The sequence below is a fragment of the Neopsephotus bourkii genome, unplaced genomic scaffold (assembly GCF_033783945.1).
Source record: "Neopsephotus bourkii isolate Nb327-2 ecotype Australia unplaced genomic scaffold, CSIRO-AGI_Nbou_v1 NB_281, whole genome shotgun sequence".
Classification (NCBI taxonomy): domain Eukaryota; kingdom Metazoa; phylum Chordata; class Aves; order Psittaciformes; family Psittacidae; genus Neopsephotus; species Neopsephotus bourkii.
In genome coordinates, this window is record NW_026900790.1 from 1017204 (window position 1) to 1035868 (window position 18665).

Sequence of the window (18665 nt, forward strand, 5' to 3'; positions counted from 1 at the left end):
GATATTAAAGTGTCACTGTCCTTCTCCCCACATGCGAAATGTCATCATCAGTTCAGAGCAGGCTTGCTTTATTACAGCCATATTAAAATGAATGTGTTGCACATCTTCATCGAGTACCTATTAACAGCAGTTCCTTGATTTAAGGAATGGCTCCAATGTGCGAATACAAACCATTTCAATGAATGAATTTAGCACTTTAATGCTATTTATTTACTCCACACTGTAAAATGTAATAAGATAAATAATAGGTCCCACGGGGGCGCGGGGTATGGTGGTGATCAACATCTCAGCAGGCAGATGAACACAGCTCGAGTTCATAATAATGACCAAAATGTTCAGTGCTCCCTTGGATGCCATTTATATACCTGAATCTAATAAAGAAAGAATTACAGTGCTTAACAACGTGCTTAGCACTGGGAGCTGAATGTAATGAGACCAGCAGTGAGGAAGCAGCTGTGTTAGCTCAGTCTGAAGCATCACATTGGAGGTGTGGACGGCAAGAGCTGTGAGCGAGCCCATGTCCCATCTATGTGGGATTTGCTGGTTGTTGGGATAGAATCATAGGAATCATGGAATATATTATAGGATATCATGTATTCTATAATTATATAATTAGAAATTATATAATTAGAACACAATCCTATAGAATATATAGGATACCTGTGTTTTCTTCTATACTGGGTATCAAACTCCAGTCAAGGGCAAGCTTTCGGCTCTGTAGCTGAAGTATTCTGCTGAAGGCTGTTTTGGGGTTTGGATTTTAAACCTCTCAAAGTGTGTTTGGATTTCCTGTCCAGGCATAGTGAAGGAATATGGTCATTGTGGATGTACATGAAGGCTGTAGAGCTGATCAGGACTCATGACAAAATTACACAAGGCTGGCAAGTGATTGATTTCTTTCTTTAGTTTCAAGCAACTTGCCTGATTATCCAGGCCTGAAATGTGGTTGGAATTTTGTTGGGGGGTGGCACAGGGGCAGATGATGACTGGGACAGTTGGAGCAACACACAGAAGATGGCTTACTTAGAGTGTCTGCTTCCTGTTCTGGGATGTTAGGAATTCTGGTGTATTAAGGAGACATTCTTTACTATGAGGGTGCTGAGGCGCTGGCACGGGGTGCCCAGAGAAGCTGTGGCTGCCCCATCCCTGGCAGTGTTCAAGGCCAGGTTGGACACAGGGGCTTGGAGCAAGCTGCTCTAGTGGAAGGAGTCCCTGCCCATGGCAGGGGTTGGAACTGGAGGAGCTTTAAGGTCCTTTTCAAGTCAAACCAGTCTGGGATTCTATGAAAAGCTGGGAGTGTTGATCATGGTGTGACCAAGAATCATAGAATAATTAGGGTTGGAAAGGGCCTTAAGATCATCCAGTTCCAACCACCCTGCCATGGACAGGGACACCTCACACTAAACCATATCACCCAAGGCCTTGTCCAGCCTGGCCTTGAACACTGCCAGGGATGGAGCATTCACAACCTCCCTGGACAACCCATTCCAGTGCCTCACCACAGACTGACTGCCACTGCAGCACTTGTATCTCTTCTGGTTTTGCACTTGTTTTTCAGGAGGGATTCCTGCTCAGAGGGAAACATGTCAGCATTTTACACTCAATTTAGGTTGCACACCCAGGAAACCATTAAAAAATACACATAGAAAAAACTTTGCAAGTCATTTTTCAAATTCACAATTCACTTACTACTGGTGTACTCTAAGCAGCACACTTGGGGCATTAAAGTAATAAGAACCTGTCTGGAGACTCTTCTTTCCATTTCTTGATGGAACATTTGAAAAGTATAAACATGAATAACAAGAAAATGGTAAAATTGTAGTGGAGTGATTTGTACCTCAGTTTTTCTGGGCTTTTTAAGCTGTCAATAATCCAGCACATCCCCTGTTTTAAAAATAAGATGTATTTTTTTGCAATCATGAGTCTTGCAGATTAACTCCTTCTGGAGTTCGCTGCTTTCCATCCCTTCCAGGAGCAAACAGTTCTGTCCCTGGTTGTCCTTGGTTTGATATCTTTTGTCTCTCCATTAGTGTCTCAGCAGCACCTTTCAGCCCAGTCTGCATCAGCAGGTATATTCACTCAAGGGAGATAATGCTGGGCTGGACCATAAGAGAAAACAGAGTTTGGCTTTGCCATTCTGGTTGGAACTGGATGAGCTTTAAAGTCTCTTCCAACCCAAACCATTCAATGATTTGATGATACCAGTGATCTTTCAGACATGATAAAGAGTCCAGATGTTGGCTAAATGCAACCTTTCACCTTGTGGTTGAGTCACTGTGGACCATCCTAGGAGTATCTGCTGGGATCAGATCTCATCACGTCGTGGAACATGTGAATTAGAAGCAGTAAAAAATGAGGCATCTCAATTCAGTTCTCAGTTGGATGAGATGTTTCTCTTTTCAGGTGTGTTTTCAGGTGCTTCTAATGAAAACAAATACATTCAGCAGACAACAGCTTCTAGAGAAAAACTGCAAGATGGTTTGTGACCGCCCTTTAGTCATCAAATCTCATTGACTCCACATGCACGTGCACGCAGCAGATGGGCTGAACGAGGAAAGGGGCTGTTTTTAACACGGCTCTTTTCCAACTAAGCCCACACATTAAAAACAAATATAATTTACATATCATTCAGCTGCTTGGAATTCCCACTTGTATAGGAAGATACGTGTCTTCTGTTCAGTTTCTTTTTCATTCTGATGAAATAAATCCTTTCCTGTGCAGGATTATAAAGCTTTCTGTATGTTTGGGTATGCAGGAGCTGTTTCACATCAGCTCACGTGGGCTATGAAAGGCATCTTGCAGGAATAGCCTCACTTGGTTATTTTTAGGAGGAGGAGGAGGATGGCATCAGCAAAACCAGTAGATCTTTTCTGCCACTGTATACACATCTCTGAAGACAAGCAGCCCATTGCTGCCTAACGAAAGGAGGAATTGGAAACCTCACACCAGCTGACTTAATCACACACATGCTTTTGCCAACATTTCCACCTTCCTCGGCAAAATTTGCTCTCTTTTCTCTGCAGAAAACCTTTAACTACAGGAATTGTTTGGAGAGGAGGATGGGAGGGGGGGATCAAGTGCTGGACTAAGTAAATGAGTTCAGGGACATTACAGGCTTCCCTAATGGCATATTTGGAGATGTTGGATGTTTTGGGAGGTGCAGGCGTGAGCAAACTCTAATTGCTTCTTGGGGGCAAGGCTGATATCTGTGTATCTGCATCTGCTTCATTCTCATTTATGGAATCACATAACAGCCCTGTTGTCTCCTAGGTAGGTTTATGGGATACAAAGAATGTGAAGATGATAAAGATAACTTGCTTGCATTGGTAGCACTTAGACAATAAAAGCCTGATCTGGAGTGTGTTGAAGGGCATGTTCATATTCGTAGCAAACTTGGCTTTAGAGGAAGTTTCTCACTGTTTTGGTGTGAGAAACAGAAGGTTGAGGGAGGGAAGAAGGTTGTTTCCCAGCACAGCTGGGTTTGAAGACCTGGAAATGAGGATGAATGATGGTGAGTCTGGAAATGGACTGGTGAGTGCGGGACATTGCCAGGTCCTTTGGTGGGTGTCTGAGGAGTCTTGAGTGTGTGGGATCTTCCACATCATTGTGGGCAACAAAGAAGGTTCCTTGTGTAGAATTATGGGTTTATTTATGTCTTTAGAGAGAAAGGGTGAATCTTGTGGGGGATAAAGTCCCTTTTTTCCAGTCATTTTGATTTCAGTTCATTGTTAGGTGATAGTCCCTTAAAGCCAGTATCATTTGTGTTTCCCTTCTATCTCCATTAAACCCCCACATATAAGGGGTTTTATTCTAGCCATTGCAGTCACACACTAAAGGAGAGGCTGTCTGCTTTGAGTGCTTGTGACGCTATAGGATTAACTCTGTGTTCAGCTCTTGCTGCTTTAATTGGGGCCCCAAGCAAGAAGCATGTTTGGGGTGTGCTCTGCAGACTTCAAAAAGTTAGGGACCGAGGAAAGCAGGAGCTGGGCTACTCTCACAGAGCAGAAATGGGTTTCATTTCCCAGCTTTTCCCACTCAGATCTACGCAAGCTGGAAATGCATTGAAGGTCAAAGACTGATGGCAGGAAAAGGGGAATCAGTTTTGGCCTTTACACAATTTTCTGCTTTCATCTGCTTCTAAAAGTTAGTTTCTCTTTTCTTTAATAGAGCTGTTTATTAGTGGAGATGGGTTGGAAACCCCCTAGAAATAAACCTACAAAGCAAATGAAAACTTTCCTTTTAACCACTTGGCTGGATTGCACCTTTTTTGCTCTGCTTTTGGCAAGAAAACCACTGGAAAAACCTGACTGTGACCAGTGAGCCATGATGGAAAAACTGAGGCTTTGTTACTTGGTTTCCAGGTATTATCTGGTGTCTCTCTATAGGCAACAAACATCTCATTGACTTGGAGAACTGGGTTTCAGGTGAAGATAAATGTATCTGCTGGTACGTTTGCAAATGCTCGTGGGATGGTTCAAGGAGAATATTGAGGAATTTGACCAAAAGTTTGTCCAAATCTGCAAGTCATTTTCCATTTAGTTCCTTGAGCCTTGAGTCCTTCATATGGAGTGAGCTCTTCTCTATGGTGGCTGATAATAGCACAGGGATAATTCATAGTTATGCAGTTCAATACTCTGCATGGTTTCTGGGAAGATTTAGATTAGCTATAAGGAAGGAATTCTTTACCATGAGGGTGCTGAGGCGCTGGCACAGGGTGCCCAGAGAAGCTGTGGCTGCCCCATCCCTGGCAGTGTTGAAGGCCAGGTTGGACACAGGGGCTTGGAGCAAGCTGCTCTAGTGGAAGGTGTCCCTGCCCGTGGCAGGGGTTGGACCTGGGTGAGCTTTAAGGTCCCTTCAACCCCAACCAGTCTGGGATTCTGTGATTCTAGGAGAAAGTCATTGATTTTAATGCATGTTCCTCAGAAGAATGAGGGGCATTCAGGACTTGGCTGGGATCATCTTTACACCTCACTGCCAGGAAGAAAAACATTTGTCTAGAATTATGAGGAAAACATCCCATCAGTCTCTCTGCAAACGTCATATTGAGAGGTGCGGGTGTGGGATCTAATGTGCTGCAGTAGAAAAGAAAGTGCCTGGGGGTAAAAAGTATCCTGTGGACTGCAGGCTCTGAAGCACTAGAGGCATTCAAAGCCAGGCTGGATGTGGTTCTGGGCAGCCTGATCTAGTTGAAGATGCCTCTGCTCATTGCAGGGGGTTGAACTGGATGAGCTTTGAAGGGCCTTTCCAAGCCAAACCAGAGCAGCAACAAAGGGGGACTATAGGGGTGCTGGGGAGGAACTCTTCATTAGGGACTGTAGTGATAGGACAAGGGGTAATGGGTCAAAACTTTAACAGGGGAAGTTTAGATTGGATATAAGGAGGAAATTCTTTCCTGTTAGGGTGGTGAGGCACTGGAATGCGTTGCCCAGGGAAGTTGTGAATGCTCCATCCCTGGCAGTGTTCAAGGCCAGGTTGGACAAGGCCTTGGGTGATATGGTTTAGAGCAAGGTGTCCCTGCCCATGGCAGGGGGGTTGGAACTTGATGATCTTAAGGTCCTTTCCAACCCTCACTATTCTATGATTCTATGATTCTGAGATTCTATGAGAAGCGTTTGGTCAGGGAATACTGTCACTTTATACAATTGTTTTTATTTCCAAATTTTATAGACTTTGAAGAGATATTTGATAAGCATTTTTGTCAGTAGACACATAGCCCTTGAAACCTTATGGTATTTGTTAGGAAGTGTTTCTAATTTTCTGATCAATGAGACATCTGAGCGCTTTACATTTGTGCATGTGTTAAAACATGTACAGATTACCAAGCTTACTATGTTTTTACAGCAGATCAAGGGCCATGAGCTCTGTACAAACCATATGTTGTAGATGAGGAGGATGAGCAGGATATGGCAGGTCGCAGAAAGGAGCAGTTGAATTGATCAGGCCCCTTTGTAGGAAGACATCTGCTCCTCTTTAGTTATGCAGATACTCACTGAGTCACCCAATTTGATGTGAGTTTTCCGATGTCTTCATAGTGTTTTCATGCTTTTTATCCCTCTGTTTAAATATAAGTTTGAATTGTTCCAAGGCTGTAACAACATTGTTTAGAATGTGCCATGGGAACCATGAGTGCTTTCCGGTTTTGTCTGCAGAGTTCTTTGTGCATCTTGCTTACACCTTCCCCCCATGATGCTCATTGATGTTCACTAAAGAAGCTGCTATCTGTAGGAAAATCATTCAATCATTGTTTGCCATTGATCTTATATGACTGTATCTTCTGAAATACCTCACTTGGCTGGAGAAATTGTCATTTTAAAACCTGTTTCTTTTGGCTTGATAGAAAACTCTTACCAACCTGTGGGTAATCCATCAGTACTTACGAGTATGTATGAGTGTAGCTACCAGCAGCAGTTCGCAATATGCATTGAAAGGATCTGATTTGAACTGTTCTAAGCTGTTGATACCCAGCCTTCCTTCAGCATTGTTTTCTCCCAGCCCTATTTGGTAGACTTCTGTGTCACTGTGATGAGAATAGACTGAAATGGCGATGATACAAATGTGAATCAGCCCCTTAGTATGAATCAAGAAGATGCTTTACCAAAACAAGACAGTTAAATGCTGATGCTGGGAGTGTATAACTGCTTTTGACTCATGTAGCTTTGAGGCTCAGTTTGCTTGTAGATGTTTTCCTCCCCTTTTGGTTTGCTGTAGTATTCCATAAAAGAGTAAAAAAGAGATTTATTTGTTGAATTAAACCGAAGCAAAATCCAAAATAAAGAGCTGAGCCTTGAAACCTTCCCTGTAGGTAAATAAAAGTGATTCTGATGGATAAAGAAGACCTTTCTATAAAACATATGCTGGTATCAGCTTTCTCCTTCCTAATTCTGGGAACTTACCCAGGAGCTGCCTTTGCTGCCTGCTGAGAAAGAGGAATAATCTTAGTGGTTGTGGAGGTTCAGATGTGGCATCATGTCTGGAATGGAGACTCTACATAGAAATCAAAATAGTCACGATAAAGTCTTTGGGGATATGCAGGGTTGGGAAGGGAGTCCTGCTTTTCCAAAGCACTCAAAAAAACAGAAGAGAATAGGAGGAAGAATCACAGAATCAACCACATTGGAAAAGCCCTTTAAGCTCATCCAGTCCAACTGTTCCCAGCACTGCCAAGGCCACCACTGACCCATGGCACTGAGGCCTCGTCTCCACGCTGTGTGAACACTTGCAGGGACGGTGCCTGCAGCCCTGCCCTGGGCAGCCTGTTCCAATGCCTGAGCACCCTCTGGGGCAGGAATTGTTCCTCAGCTCCATCTAAACCTGCCCTGGTGCAGCTTGAGGCCGGTTCCTCTTGTCCCATCCCTTGTTCCTTGGGAGCAGAGCCCAGCCCCTCCTGGCTCCATCCTCCTGTCAGGCAGTTGGGAGGCAGCCATCAGGTCCCCCCTGAGCCTTCTCTTCTGCACGCTGAACCCCCCAGGTCCCTCAGCCCTTCCCCATCACACTTGTGCTCCAGGCCCTGCACCAGCTCCGTTGCCCTTCTCTGGCCCCACTCCAGCCCCTCAATGTCTCTCTTGTAGTGAGGGGCCCAGAAGTGAACACAGGATTCCAGGTGCGGCCTCACCTGAACTGCAGGTGTGTGTGTTCTGCTTGGAAGAAATTGCAGTTTCAGGTCTCATAAGAAAATAGCTGTTTGGGTTTTTGGTGGTCTTTTTTACAGTCCTTACTGATTTTACCAATGACAGTTTGATTGTTAGCCTGGGAAACCAAGATCTTCCATCTATGTGTTTCCATCCCTGTAGGAGCACTGTGTAAAACACCAGGAACACAAGCTAACACGTCTTTGCTGGCATTGTCCACGTGATGCTAAAGATCCTTTAACACTGGTAATTAACCCACAGCCATTTCTTCCTAAATTAAAAGAAGTTTGGATGTCTGGAGTTGCCTTTGGCTACTGTTTGAATGAATTAGGATTTAGATATTGCCTCATATTTACTAACTCACAGTAGAATGAACTTGGAGTCAGATCCTCATTTAGTTGAAATAAATGTACTTCCATGGTATTAAACAAATTTAAAGCAGAGGAGGATTTGGCCTGGGGGAGTATAGGAGGCTGCATGTTGGATCAGGTTCTGAGCTGCATTATAATGAGTAAGAACTGTGTAATGTGGTTGAATTCAAGACATCCAGGCTGGCTTTGTACCTCATGCCTAACACGTAGCAGAATGGAAACAACTTAATATGCCAACAAATTGGAAGCTCTCAGGAGAAGAAGGAGTTGATACAACTCTCAAACGTATGTTCCCTCATTTTCAGTGGGTGGATGCAGCTCCTTCCTTTGTGTGTGTGGTGTTTGGGCCTTGTGAAGGAAACATTTCAGTGTAGAAAATAGATCAAGAGCTGTTTTCAAAGCCAGCGCTTCCACCAAAACCTTTCAGTCTCCTGGTTCATTTTCTGCACACTGTGACCCTCTTGAATGTCATCTGCTCCTTTCTGATGGCAAAGCCTTTCTCTCTTTGCCTCTTCGCCTTGTGGAGCTCCTCTCTTCTCAGCTCTTCTTTCTTCCTTTGTGAGTCTTCCCTCTTCTCCTCCTCCAGCTGCCCCTTTCGGGCTGACACCTTTTGTTGGTGTTCTCAGACAGATTAGAGGCCTGAAATTCAGGGGGGAACTGGTACAAATTCTTCTGGGTCAACAGGTTTGTTCCTGATGATTGTGCTCTTTGATTGCTCGGTGTGAGTGACAACTGATCGATAGCAACTTTGTGGTGAAGCCCAAATTTGTATTTGAATGGGTTTAGCTTGAGGGAAACAGTGATTTGGAGGAAAGGAGAGAGAGGAATTAGTGTTTGGGTTTCTTCTTCTTTCCCCCCCAACTTTGCATCTCTTGGGTTTTCAATTGATGGTCTTTTGGGCAAAACAGGGTAAGGAAATCATTGCAATGGTCACAGTAGATATATGATAGATACGAAATCTTGTCAGGGGAGCTCTGTTAGCCCCAGATTGGTTTTGTGATTCTTTTCAGCTCTTCCAGGTAACTCTGTCAACCCATCATGGATCCATCCCTACGGCTGGGAGATGCCACTAGCTTGTTTCACCATGTTATTCTATATGCTCACTGCATTTCACTCTGACGCTCTGCAGTGGTTGTCCATATATCTTTACTGCAAGTGTTTGAATGGGCATCCCTTGACCTTACACTGAAGGCCAAACACTTGCCTTTAGATCTTTAAATTATCTATCTATCTATCTATCTATCTATCTATCTATCTATCTATAAATTAAACTTCTTGATGTAAGTTGAAACCAGTTCTGCTCTTCATATGGAGTGGAATAAACACCCTAAAATGTGTGCCTCATAATTTACTGTAAAACAAAGACATTACTTCTTAGGTCTTACCTACCCAAAGCAAGTTAATCCATGCTGTGGCTATCTCGATTTATGTGTCATTACTGAAAACCTGCTTACTAGTAAACCCAAGGAATCAAATCTTGTTTGCTTTATCGCTTTATTTCATGCAGCTTTAAAACATAAGGTTGTTGCAGAACATCATTTCTTTTGCTGTATTAACAAATGGTTGTGGACAGTATGGATAAAACCATTCGCACTCTGTTCACACTTTCATGGCTTGGAATTCAATCTGTGAATCAAGCCAGATAATACAATAGCATCGTCTTCAGGCAACTGCGATTTAATAATAGCCCTCAACAGAGCAGGTTTGTGTTGGGTCTGTGCTGTGGTTAACCTTCACAAGGGGTTTTGCAGAGAAACCAGGCTCTGTTTATCTGCCTGCCTCATTCATTTCATGTTTTGCTGTCTTTGGGCTTAATAATGTCTCTGAGTCTCCTGCAGGAAAGAGATGGGGTTTGAAAAGGGAAGGAAGAAAAGGTGGGCAACAGCAAAACAAATCTCCCTGTGTATTTTACTCACAGTCCCAGTGGATTAGCAATAGTAGTTTGCATTAGCAGTGACAGTACAGAGATGATTACTCTTCCCTAGAGACTGGCAGGGATAGGAATGGTATTCCATTATGTTGCTCCTTATTATTCTCTGTGCTAAGTGGCACAGTGACTGGGGAGCCAAAGGGCAGAGTTGAGCAGCGGTTTTAAGCTAATAAAGTTTTCCCAGGCAGGAGATGGGATTGTTAAAATGAAGGCTTTTTTCCAAGGTGTCTGAAAGTACCTTTTTATTTGACACTAACCTGAAAATGTGCATTGGCTGTGTTGGCTTTGTTCAGTGTGATGGAAGAGAAAAAAAGATGTTTACTCTCCCTACTATTAGCTTCACTGAAACTGTATATCATAAACTCTAATTGCATTGTGTTAAAGGATATTTTCCTGGGCTGCATCAAAAGAGTGAGCAGCAGGTTGAAGGAGGTGATTCTGCCCCTCTGCTCTGCTCTCGTGAGACCCCACTAGAGTACTGCTATAGGGAGACCTTAGAGCAGCTCCAGTGCCTAAAGGGAAACCTGGAGAGGGGCTTGGGACAAGGGCCTGTAGGGACAGGCCAAGGGGAATGGCTTGAACCTGCCAGAGGGGAGACTGAGCTGAGCTCTTAGGCAGAAGCTCTTCCCTGTGAGGGTGCTGAGGCGCTGGCACAGGGTGCCCAGAGAAGCTGTGGCTGCCCCATCCCTGGCAGTGTTCAAGGCCAGGTTGGACACAGGGGCTTGGAGCAAGCTGCTCCAGTGGAAGGTGTCCCTGCCCATGGCAGGGGTTGGAACTGGAGGAGCTTTAGGGCCCCTTCCAACATAGACACCAGTATGGGATTCTGTCAGTTTTCAGTTAATTGCCACCAGGGTTGGCACTCTGGAAGACAGCCTCTATTTACAAACCTTTGTAGAGCTGAGAAGTTTGTATTAAAAGATAAAATAGGCAAAGCTCATAAATTCCATTGGATGCCTTTCTAAACCTATTACTAAAATCATATTCTGCAGCGTGTAAGAGTATGAAATATATTCTCAGTTTGTATTAGACAGTGACTGAGGTTAGAATGAGCACTCTGTTTTGTTTTCTATTCTAGCATGCACTTAAAGGGAATTATTACTCTTTTAACACTTACAGTTTGTTCTTTGCTTGCTGCAGGTAACAGGATATATCATTGCAGTTAAAATCCTTCCCTTGGATTTTATAATGTACTGTGTGCTAAGCCACGTCACAAAGGAATAAACACTTCTGATCTCACTCTTACCTGTGGCCCAGTTTACATGGTAAAAAGCCTGTTGTGGTGTTAAATGCTCTCATTTTTATTCATGTCCTGGGATGATTCAGCCTATTCCCTGTGAATTACTGGATCAGGAGTGCTTTTAAAACCTGTACCAGCCTCTGCTGGTGTCTAGGATAAACAAGGGAGTTGTTTTAATGTCTGTCTAATATGATTGTACCCATTCCTAGGCTTGAGCTGAGCACTAGTGCAACTGGGTTGTTCTTGGCTTTAATAGCTATTGGTGAATGCTGTATTGAGAAGGAACTGCAAGGTTTTGGATCTCTCAAATTGGCGCTGTTTGTTGAAGGATGCATTCAGGTGCGTGTCTGGCTACCAGGTCAGTACCGTTAATGTTAATTCCCTGTTTGGAATCCATAAACCCTGTGTAAAACCAGAACTGGGTGAGATTAGCAGCTCCCTCTGAATGCTGGTAATAACAAGAGGGCTGGTAACTCACCTCTCTCTGAGCCGTGCTAACAGTAATTACTTCAGGAAGTTCCTTCTGTTAGTTCATTCTTACTATAAAATAAGAAGTAAAGGTTTGGGACTTGCCTAACATATAACTTGATGAGGTTTGCAAATAGAGATGTGTCTTCAAAGAGTCATTTAGAGCAGTTATTTCAGAGCACTTCTTTGCTGATGGAGACAAAACACGCTATTAAGAATAAAGAAGGTAAGACCAGAGCAGCAGTTCTTGTCCTAATGTACTCCAGTTTATGGTTTTCCACTCTAGAAACACACAAATCCCCAGGTTCTTATAAGTGTTTCTCTAAATAAGCAGTGATACTGAACTACTGCACCCATTGCTTTGCTCCCGGGAAAGCTTGTAGCTAAGGGCTAGGATATGGTATCATCTATATTTAGATGGATCTTCTGATGCAGTGGGCTGACTTGAGAGCTTCATTTTAATATCTTACTGTATTTTTATTCTTAGAAAGGAGACCTTTGCCTTTTTAAGGAAACTTGGAGTGTGGCTGCAGCTTCTCCATGTGAAAGGCAGCTGCAATGAGACATATGGATCCTTCTGCCACACTTTGGTTGCAGGCTGGTGTCTTTCTGCAGGCAGATAGGGCTAGGAATGGTTCAAGACCTAACATGTAGTAAGGCCAAAGCTGATGTGATCCCCTGGAAGGAGATAATGAATATCAGTGAATCTTTGTGAAGAGACAAGAGCAATTTATTGTCTTGTCAGCTGAAAGGGGTAGAAATATAAGTTCTGTTTTATTTGATTCCTTAATTAGGAAGGTTGTCCACTCATCTTTAATTCCCTTTGGGTTTATCCGCAAAGGTTAATGCCTTTCAGCCTCCAAAACCAACCCTCTGCCACTCCATGGCTAAGAAGCTGTTGCTCTGTGAGGTTTGCATAAGGCCACAACGTATTCCTGAGCTTTCAGGGATCACTGAGCTCTTTTTGCAGGCATGTTTCGTGATGTCTGGTTGCCCTGTGACAGAGATATTAAATCCTATCTGTAGAGCCAGGTTGGACGGGGCTTGGAGCAACCTGGTCTCATGAAAAGTGTCCCTGTCCATGGCAGGGGGGTGGAACTGGATGATCCCCAGAGCACAGCAGAGGGGCAGGATCCCCTCCCTGAGCTGCTGCTCACGCTCTGGGGGTGCAGCCCAGCACACGGGGGGGTTCTGGGCTCAAGCACACACTGAAGCTGGGTCATGGGGAGCTTCTCATTGACCAACACCCCCAAGTCCTTCTCCTCAGCGCTCACTCTCAATCCTTTATCCTCCATTCTATATGGATACTAAGGGTTGCCCTGACCCACGTGCAGGACCTTGCACTTGGCCTTGTTGAACCTCACGAGGTTCACATGAGCCCACTTCTTGAGCGTGTCAAAAAGCAGAGCCATACTCATGTAAGCTGCTATGACAGGAGTTTAGACGTCAGAGCACGTCCTGTGGCTAAGCACACTGCTTGCTTTCAGTAGCCAATGTGTGCAGCCTTCACATGGGTGCAATGTCTTGTTTTCTTTACAAAAGGAGGCCTGAATTGAACACCGCATCCTGTTATACAGGATGTTATCGGGGACTTCCAAAGATGTGCACAGTTGGAGGAGTCATCACTCTAACTCCATGAGATCAGAAAAGGGGGTGAGAAAGAGATATTAGCGATGCTGTTGATGAAACAATGGGCGATAGGGTGTACAGCAATGTATCTATTGAACAAAAGCAGTCAAAAACGATCTGTATTATTTCTCACTTGCTCATCCTGTCAGTGATTGAGACATTTCAGAGCACAACCAGGAAAATAATAGGTTGCCTTCACAATGGTAGAAGTTTAACAAATGCTAAATCATTCACCCGACATCGTTGCTGTCGTTGGGGGAGAGCCGTAGCGTGTGCTATTGATGCCTTGCTTCATTCTTGCTTTTCAGATTCAATCTCCCTGCAATGGAGGCCTGAACGTTTCAATTTGCTGCCTGTAGAGCGGTATTGAAATGCTGAGGCTAAAAGGAGAGAGATGATTTGGGGTGAGGCTGAAAAGCAGAGGCTTTGTGGAAGGCATCCCACACACAAATCCTCTGACAAGACCTGCATTCACTTGCACATGTCTCCTAACCGTACGCGACACAAAGTGAGGGGTTGGTATTTGTTAGTAGGATATTCGCTGTGGGGATTGATAAGCACTTTGGCATTGTGTGGATGTCTAAATCCGTGTTAACCTGACGTTCCCTTTTCATTGTAAAGTTCGATTTCACAGCCTCTGCTTGGCAGAACTTCAGTTTTGGACTTGGTGTGCTTGAAAGAGCTTGGCGTAAGCTGTTCATTCAGTGCCTGTTATTCACTTGGTTATTCCTAAAGCTAGGAATGCTGTGGATGTCCTCTTAATCACTTGCTAATAATTCTGAGCATTCACATCATCTCAGCTGGTTATTCTGCAGGCATTGAAATAGGAAAAGCCTATTTCTAAGGTGGTTTCCATCTGAAGATTGTGTCTGTTCTGCTCTCGTGAGACCCCACTTGTAGTATAGCATACAGTTCTGGTGTCCCTGATATTGATGACATCTCCAGATTTGAAAGGACATGGAGCTCCTGGAGCAAGTCCAAAGGAGGCCACGAAGATGCTCAGGGGCTGGAGCACCTCCTGCATAGAGACAGGGTGAGAACATTGGGGCTGTTCAGCCTGGAGAAGAGGAGCTGCGTGGAGACCTCAGAGCAGCTTCCAGTGTCTGAAGGGGGCTACAAGGATGCTGGAGAGGGACTCTTCATCAGGGACTGGAGTGATAGGACAAGGGGTGATGGGTTCAAACTGAAACAGGGGAAGTTCAGGTTGGAGATAAGGCAGAAGCTCTTCCCTGTGAGGGTGCTGAGGCGCTGGCACAGGGTGCCCAGAGAAGCTGTGGCTGCCCCATCCCTGGCAGTGTTCAAGGCCAGGTTGGACACAGGGGCTTGGAGCAAGCTGCTCTAGTGGAAGGTGTCCCTGCTTGTGGCAGGGGTTGGAACTGGATGAGGTTTAAAGTTCCTTCCAACACAAACCAGTGTGTGACTCCAGCTTACCCCATCCTAAATTGGGCTTAAAATAATTAAAGGTGATCAGCTAACAGTGGCCATATAACAGACCCCATTAGCTGCCTAAATCTTGCACTTAGCTTTGATTTAGATCCAGTCCAGGGTCCTAGAGATGAAAGGCTTGGTGTGTAAAAAGCCTACTCATTATCAAGCTGTGAGACACCACCCCTCCTTCAAGGCTTGAGCCCTAATCACCAGCAGTATCATTTGCAACATTAAATACCTGAGCTAGGCTGCGCTGTCCTCTTCAGGGCTCACCTCTGGTTAGAAACGTTGTCAGTTAGTTAAGAACAAATGAGTCTTGCTTGCATTTGTCTGCAAATAAAAGCATAAAGTTCCCTCTTTGAACAGAAGTTTCTTTTGCCTTGATCACTCCAGACCCCTGAGAGGAATACATGGAATTGTTAGAAACATTTTCTCTCCTTTTATTTGTTTCATTCTCATTTATTTTGTATTCCTTGGCTCCCTGTGTACAAATCAATATAATAGCTCTTTGGTTCTGATTTAAAGTTTCTAGCTTTGAGTGCAGGCATTACGTTATCTCCAAGAAGCTGTTTCTTCCAGTCTCGGCAATTTGAAGGCTCGTTGCTAATATTTAGTAGATGCAATTTGTACTTTAACACTTTGCACTTGGTTGCTTTATTCTCTTTCATTTACTTTGCTCATTGTCTCTGCCTGTGTAGTTTTGCACCTCAATGATGTGATGCTGAGGCTTTCTCCCAGGATTTTCACTCATCTGGTAGCCTGAGTTGTTTTCCCCATTCTGGACGAGGGTATTTGGGCCTTCTCTGTGGTTTTCTCTTCCCTGTAGTCATTGACAGCAGAGATTTCATAGGAAAGTTTGTGCTTCCTTCTGCAGGAGATAGACACTGAGGTTTTCTTGTTTCTTTGCCCTGGACAGCATCCTGGGAAATGGTGTCCAGAGCTAGGCACCCGAGGTCCACACCGCAGCCAAGGCTGGGAGCTGTGCTGTCAGGAGGACCTCTGCCATTCCTCTTGAACCTATGGATTTTATGCTTATCTTTAGATCACAGGCATTAATAACTCTCATTCTTCTAGCTGAAGAGGGATGATCCGTGTGAAAACCCCATCTCCTACAAATAAGGTGGCACATCAAAGACGTGATGGAGATAGCTTCAGTTTTCGGGTAGATCAGTGGATGTGAACAGACTCCTGCCCCTGGGGCCATCAGTAGGTTTCAAAGGAATAATCCTCAAAGCTGTCAACATTAGGGCCCAACTGTGGCAAACCTGAGCTAAGATTGCTCCTTCCATAGCGTGCTCAGCTTATTTGGAAGAGCAGAGACTTGGAAAGGCTTGGAAAGGCACCTTGACAAAAGCAAGCTATCATCTGAACAACAGCAACAAAATCTGTGATAACCTTTCATTTCCTTTCCCATCAAATACAGGGCAGGAGAATAATCTCATCAGTTGAAAGAGAAAAAATATGGACTTCCCTCTGATAAATTACCTGGAGACTGCTCGCCTCATTTGTTAGAAGTCAATATTTTGCCCACTTGCTGTGGAAGCCTTGCAGAACATGGACATTTAATTCTGAAGCAGTTTCCATTGGCATTTCTTTAATAAACTCTCATAATTTATAGACTGTGTTTTACACCATCTCCTCATGCCTCCAGAGTTTGTTCTAGCCAGCTATGAAGAAATGAGGTATTGAGTTGTTACTCTTCTTGATTAAGTCAATAAAATCCATTTGTCTTGTTAAGTGAGTAGCTCCACTTCGGCACGTTGCACAGTCCCAGATTCCACATTTTGGGGTGGAAAAACAATATCCAAGACAATGATTAATGATCTGACAATCAGAACTGCCCAGCCAGTACCTTAGCTCGGCCATGCTTGCCCAGAGCTGTGCCTGTGCTGTATTGCTAACGCAGCACAGAGCAGTCAACATGACAGCTTCAGCTGCAGTTTCAGGGTGATGATGTGTAATTATTATTAGGTGATGATTGCTCTGAACACTGAAGAACATTTTGTTATGTTTAGGTGGCAGAACTTCATCTTTTACTAAAAACAAATGAACAAGTAGCATCACTGTGAAAGAAAGCTGAGAAATGAAGACGTGGTTGTATTTTGGTTCATAGCATCCCTCATAAGTAGCCTGAGTTCTGCTTCTCCATACGAAGCTGTCGTATTCCTGTATCACAAAGTCCCCTCCTCTTTTGTTCTGATTTGAAGCCTTTGAACTTTGGTGAGAGCTTGGTTTGGAAGTGATGGAGGTGACTGAGCTGTACTTAGAGCACCTGGAGATCCTGCTCTGCAGCTTTACCCAACCATTCCCATGAGCACTGCAGAGATCCAAATGATAAAATCCTACTGTGTGTTCATACCCTGTTTCTGAAGTTTTCATGTCCATTTGTATTTGATCACATTAAGTATCATCATATTATGATACCTGCAGGAGTAGCAATTGTTCCAGGCTCAATAGCAGCAACCAGTGACTCCTTCAGCTGGAGTTGGTGTTGGGGCAACTCCAAAGGAGGCCACAGAGATGGAGTCAGGCTGAGAGAGCTGAGCTGGGTCAGCCTGGAGAAGAGAAGGCTCCTGAAGGGGAGACCTTAGAGCAGCTCCAGTGCCTAAAGGGGCTGCAGGAAAGCTGGAGAGGGCTTGGGACAAGGGCCGGTAGGGACAGGCCAAGGGGAATGGCTTGAACCTGCCAGAGGGGAGACTGAGCTGAGCTCTTAGGCAGAAGCTCTTCCCTGTGAGGGTGCTGAGGCGCTGGCACAGGGTGCCCAGAGAAGCTGTGGCTGCCCCATCCCTGATGTGTTCAGGTAAGGAGCACCCATTATTTTCAAGGTAAATAAACCATCAAAAGGGCAAACTTAGATTTGAAACTCAGAACATTTTACTTCAGCTTCTTTCCATCCTTTCTGCAGCCTTTGTCTTGCAGGAATCTCCGATTAGAGGGAAGATGGAGGACTCAGAGAGCAAGTAGCACATGAAACCTGTTCTCCCCATCACAGAGTTAACATTGTAGACCTATGATGGGGTCCTGGCTGTCTTCATGCATTCTGATTAAGGGATGTCCTCACTTTGTGCCTTTATCATCTCCTGTATCAGCTTGCAGTTTGCTGTTTCCTCAGCTTGTGGGGACTTATTATAACCCAGCTTTGCAACAGAACTGAGGCCAGACTTTTTAATTTCATATTTATTTTCACCTGCTGTGATTGTCAAATTACACCTTAAAGAGCAACTTGTCAAGGATGGTGCTTCCAAATTTCATCTAGGTTAATAATAATAGTGTTTGTCTATTAACTTTCTTCCTGATCTTGGAAAGCACTTAGGCTCCTCCAGGAGAGGAATGGAGTAGTATTAAACTCCAGCTTCTCCTAAGATCCCTGTCACTACCAGTTTCTACTCTAGCCCGTCTTGGTCTTGTTTGGATGCAGTATGTCTCAGAGTTTCTCTCAGTTATCTGTCTTTTGGAATTATAATCAACAGGCATTGCTAAATACATCGAGCAGCAACAGGAGCTCCAACTCCTAACCTCAAGCAAAGGGAAGAATCTCATCCTGGTTGCACATTCTGTCTCAATGGACTTTGGTAGAAACCTTTCTCTTTGTTAGCTCAACTCTCCTGTCTTGATCCTTCATTTCAAGCTGTTGTTCTTAACTACTTGTGTTTTCAGTAGTAGTAGTGTTTTCAGTTCTGTCCTGTAAGAGGGGACCTGTAAGAACCAAGTGTTCCCATCTCTGCATGGGCCAGGATGGCCAGGAGGACCTCAGCTAAACCCCTCAGCATTATCCAAATTAATAGAAGGCTTTCTTCTCTATCATTACCTCAGTATCACTGCCCCATCCCTGGCAGTGTTCAAGGCCAGGTTGGACACAGGGGCTTGGAGCAAGCTGCTCTAGTGGAAGGTGTCCTTGCCAGTGGCAGGGGTTGGAACTGGATGAGCTTTAAGGTGCTTTCCAACCCAAACCAGTCTATGATTACATCATGATT

At 44.3% G+C, this 18665-nt stretch overlaps 1 protein-coding gene across 2 annotated transcripts in view; it reads left to right on the forward strand.

Annotated features, from left to right (window-relative positions):
• EXOC4 (exocyst complex component 4) overlaps nt 1-18665 on the forward strand; it is a 393637-nt gene that overhangs the window by 211858 nt on the left and 163114 nt on the right. Inside the window, exon 11 of one of the 2 annotated variants that reach the window (XM_061346824.1) lies at nt 16115-16306. The exons of the other annotated variant lie outside the window; for it this stretch is intronic. Within the exon in view, the coding sequence (XP_061202808.1) occupies nt 16115-16127 (13 nt within the window). The 3' untranslated portion in view covers nt 16128-16306. Of the gene's footprint in view, nt 1-16114; nt 16307-18665 lie in introns of those variants that run through there. 2 annotated transcript variants of the gene reach the window in all.